Raw genomic sequence first — 4,107 nt, forward strand, 5'->3', positions numbered from 1 at the left:
ATGGCAAAACTCATGACTCTTCTTCTACTATAACTAAAGACAAATTACATGGGGTAATATTTGTCATTTGAGAAGAAATTATTCTTAAGAAATCCAAGCAATTCCATGAGATAAATGAAAAGTTCTCATTTTTTTTTCCATATTGGTGGTTGGGAATAAATTAGAGAAAACAAAAAGAAAATGGAGAGAAATATGTTAGATATCAGAGAGAGAAGAAAGTCTAATCAAGTAAATGACTAAACTGTACACAGAAGTTGAAAAAAATATAAATTTCAAGGACTTTCCTGGTGGACCAGGGGTTAAGACTTCTCATTCCCAGGGCAAGGGTTTGATCTCTGGTCAGGGAACTGGATCCCACAAGCTGCAGCAAAGATCTCGCACAACTCAACTAAAACCTGGTACAGTAAAAAAATTTTCAGAAAATAAATAGAGTAAGTTTTACTTGTGCAGATTGATTGAAGAATTACAACTTCTGACACTGAGACTTTGAGCCCCGAAATCATAGGCAACTCTTCAGCCCTGTGACCACTGTCCCTTTTATAACTGCCATCCCCAGGAATCTTTTCAGAGCCCCTTTTATGTCTTTATTCCTCAGACTGTAGATGAAGGGGTTCAACATGGGCGTGACCACGGCATACATCACTGAAGCTTTTGCACTTGAGTGTGATCTGTGGGTAACAGCTGAGCTAAGGTACACTCCTAGGCTTGTACAAAAAAATAAAGAGACAATTGAGAGGTGAGACACACAGGTGGAAAACGCTGCTTGCTTCCCCTGAGCTGATGAGATCCCACGTATGGAGGAAATGATCTTCGAGTATGAGAAAAGGATAGCAGCCAGGGGACCGGCAGCCAGCAGCACAGCTGCAAAATACATCACCACGTTGTTAAGAAAGGTGTCACAGCAGGCAAGTTGGACCATCTGATTGAGTTCACAGAAAAAGTGGGGGATTTCCACGTCTGTGCAGAAGGACAGTCGCAACACCATTAGGCTTTGTAACAATGAATGCAAGACACTTATAATCCAGGTCACCAGAAGCAGGAGTCCACACAGTCGGGGGTTCATGATAACCATGTAATGCAGGGGATGGCAAATGGCCACAAACCTGTCATAGGCCATCACGGTCAAAAGATAGATGTCCAACCCTGAAAAGAATAGGAAAAAGTACATCTGGGTGATGCAACCTGCATAGGTTATGACTTTGCTCTGTGTCTGGATGTTCACCAGCATCTTGGGGACGGTAGTGGTGGTAAAACAGATATCTGCGAAGGACAGGTTGGAGAGGAAGAAGTACATGGGTGTGTGGAGGTGGGAGTCATAGACAGTGGCCAGGATGATGAGCAGATTTCCAAACACAGTGATCAGGTACATGGAGAGGAAAATCACAAATATGAGTGTCTGTAATTCTGGTTCCTTTGAAAACCCCAGAAGAATAAATTCTGAAACTCCTGTAAGATTCCATGGTTCCATGTGATGAAGGGGACTAATAGAGAAGAGGATAATAGTATGACTCATTTTCACATAACTGGCAGTACTCGTTGGGTTGCAAGGTCACAATATATATATGTGCACTCAAGAAGTTAATTTTGATATTTTGTGTATGGGTTTGTCTTCTTTAGAGGGTCTCCCATTTCACCTCTGATTAGGAATTTTGGTCACATATCAGCAATTTCCCCAAGAAGTCACGAATTCTACTGCTTTACTGAGAATATCTTTCATGCACTTGAGGAGTACCTATCGAGTGCCCACCACAATGCAGGGCTATCTAGGCAATAAGTACAAGGTGCTGAGAAAAACAAAGCCCCTACAATCCAATGATGGGGAAAGAATAGAAGCAAACAAAATAGTTTACGAGGATTTCCCTGGTGGTCCAGTGGTTATGACTCCACACTCCCAACGAAGAGGACCCAGGTTTGATCCCCGGTCAGGGAACTAGATACCACATGTCTCATCAAAGAGTTCACATGTCTGCATGTTCAGTCGTCCCTGGCTCTTTTGCAACCCCATGGAGTGTAGCCCTCCAGGCTCCTCTGTCTATGGAGTTTTCCAGGCAAGAATACTGGAGTGGGTTGCCATTTCCTGCTGTAGGGTTTACATGCTGAAACTAAAAAACCCCACAAGGCACAGGGAAGACAGAAGCTCCCATGTGCAGAAACTAAGGCCCAGCACAGTCAAATATATCTTTTTTTTTTTAATATATCTTTCTTAGAAAAGAAAGTAAATGGATTCTTTTTTGGAAGTTCTAAAAGGAACCCAGTCCTGCAGACATCTGGATTTTAGCCCATTGAGACCCATTTCAGGCTTCTGAACTGCAGAACTGTAAGAGCATAAACTGGTTTCTTTTCAGTCAATAAGTGGTCTTTTGTGATAGTGGCAATAGGAATATCATAGAGACATTGATTCAATAAAATTGTTTTAGGGAAATGAGTTTAAGCCTATCAAGTAATTCATTTAGTTTCCCTTGAGTAAGGGCAATCTATATTGAAAATTCACGTTAAGTAGAAAAAAATTTTTAAATCAAGTTGGATATATTCCACTCTGTCAGCTGGCACAGTAAATCTCTCATTGCATAAATGTAACTGTGGTTCTCACTGTGGGACCTTTCTGGCACTGAAATATGAAAAGCAACTTATTATTAAAATTAAGATTACCCATCTTACTTTAAATCGATTTCAACTTTCTTTTATTTCATATTAATTCAAATGGTCATTCTTTTTATTTCTATCATTTTCAATTTTCATATTACCCTTTAACATATGAGATGGACTAAAAGATACATATCTGTGTGGGTATATATGTGCATATTCTTGAAAAAAATATATACGTACATGTGCACAGATATAACCTTTGCCCTTGAATATTTTCTTTATACTAAAAATAAATTACCACACATTTCACCATTCTTCACAGCATCTATATGAAGTTATATTTAGTATCCCACATTATCTTCAGAAATAAGGAAACTAAGGCTCAGGAAGCTAAATTTTTTAAATTTAACAATTATTTTTAAATTTGTTGACAATTACATAATAAAGTAGTTAAAATTCATGTGCACTGTCTTAAGTTAAACACAAATGGAAGCAAGCAATATGTACCTTGATTTTTGTATAGCTCCTTTAATTCATCAAATGCACACTTTAAATATGCAGTTTATTTTGTGCAATTATACAGTTGTATGCAATTTTTAATATATAAAATTTATAATATATTATTATTTACGCAATTAGACTCCAATAATTTAGACAAAAAGGAAAACTGCATGATGCATAGCTAAGGGTAGTATATGGAGCACATGTAGCTGATTTTGACTTTATAAGGTGGAAAATATCTCTTTTAACTAGATAGAAAGTCAAGTGCTATATATAGACAGAAGCAATGGAATTAATTATAATTAATTCACATAAGAAACTCATTTTGCTATAAATAGAAGATTAACCTAAGTATAAGAATGTAGTAAACTGATAATAAATTGAAAGATCATTCAACCACACACAGCATGGATGAACCTTAGATACAGTGTAGAGACTGACTGCTGACTACAGACTCAGAGCACAGAGGAGATTACAGCATATAATTTCATTTGATAATAATGGTATTATGATATCCTACTTGATATAAGATGACTTGTACATGATCACTTAGTGCAGGGAGTGGCAGATGACCAACAAGTGGTCATAGATCATCACGGTCAGAAGAAATACATCCAATACTACAAAGTATAAGTAAAAATATATATGGCTGATACACCTTTCATAGGTTATAACTTTTGTCTGTATGTTCACTAGCATCTTTGGAATTGTGGTGGTGACAAAACAGATGGCTACAAGGGGCAGATTAGAGAGGCAGAAGTATGTGGGTATGGGGAGGTGGGAGTCTGAACTGATGGCTGGGATGTTAAGCAAATTTCCGAACACAGTGATTATGTACATGGAGGAAAAAAGCTCAAATGTGAGGGACTGCAGTTCTGATTTTTTTGTCATTCCCAGAACTAAACTTGAAAATTGTGTAACATTGCCTGGTACCATACGGTGGTGGTGACTACCAAAAAACAAAAAATAATGACTACTAATACATTGCTAATACATTTGAATTGCTACTATTTATATTAG

The 4,107-nt window shown here is 37.6% G+C and overlaps 1 protein-coding gene across 1 annotated transcript; it reads right to left on the bottom strand.

Annotated features, from left to right (window-relative positions):
• Window positions 1–499: 499 nt before the first annotated feature.
• LOC136157396 (olfactory receptor 7A17-like) lies at window positions 500–1,468 on the bottom strand. Its single transcript, XM_065919304.1, has one exon. It carries the CDS (start codon window positions 1,466–1,468, stop codon window positions 500–502), a length of 969 nt encoding a protein of 322 aa, XP_065775376.1.
• Between the last annotated feature and the right edge of the window lie 2,639 nt (window positions 1,469–4,107).

This window comes from Muntiacus reevesi, chromosome 2, assembly GCF_963930625.1.
Source record: "Muntiacus reevesi chromosome 2, mMunRee1.1, whole genome shotgun sequence".
Taxonomy (NCBI): Eukaryota; Metazoa; Chordata; class Mammalia; order Artiodactyla; family Cervidae; genus Muntiacus; species Muntiacus reevesi.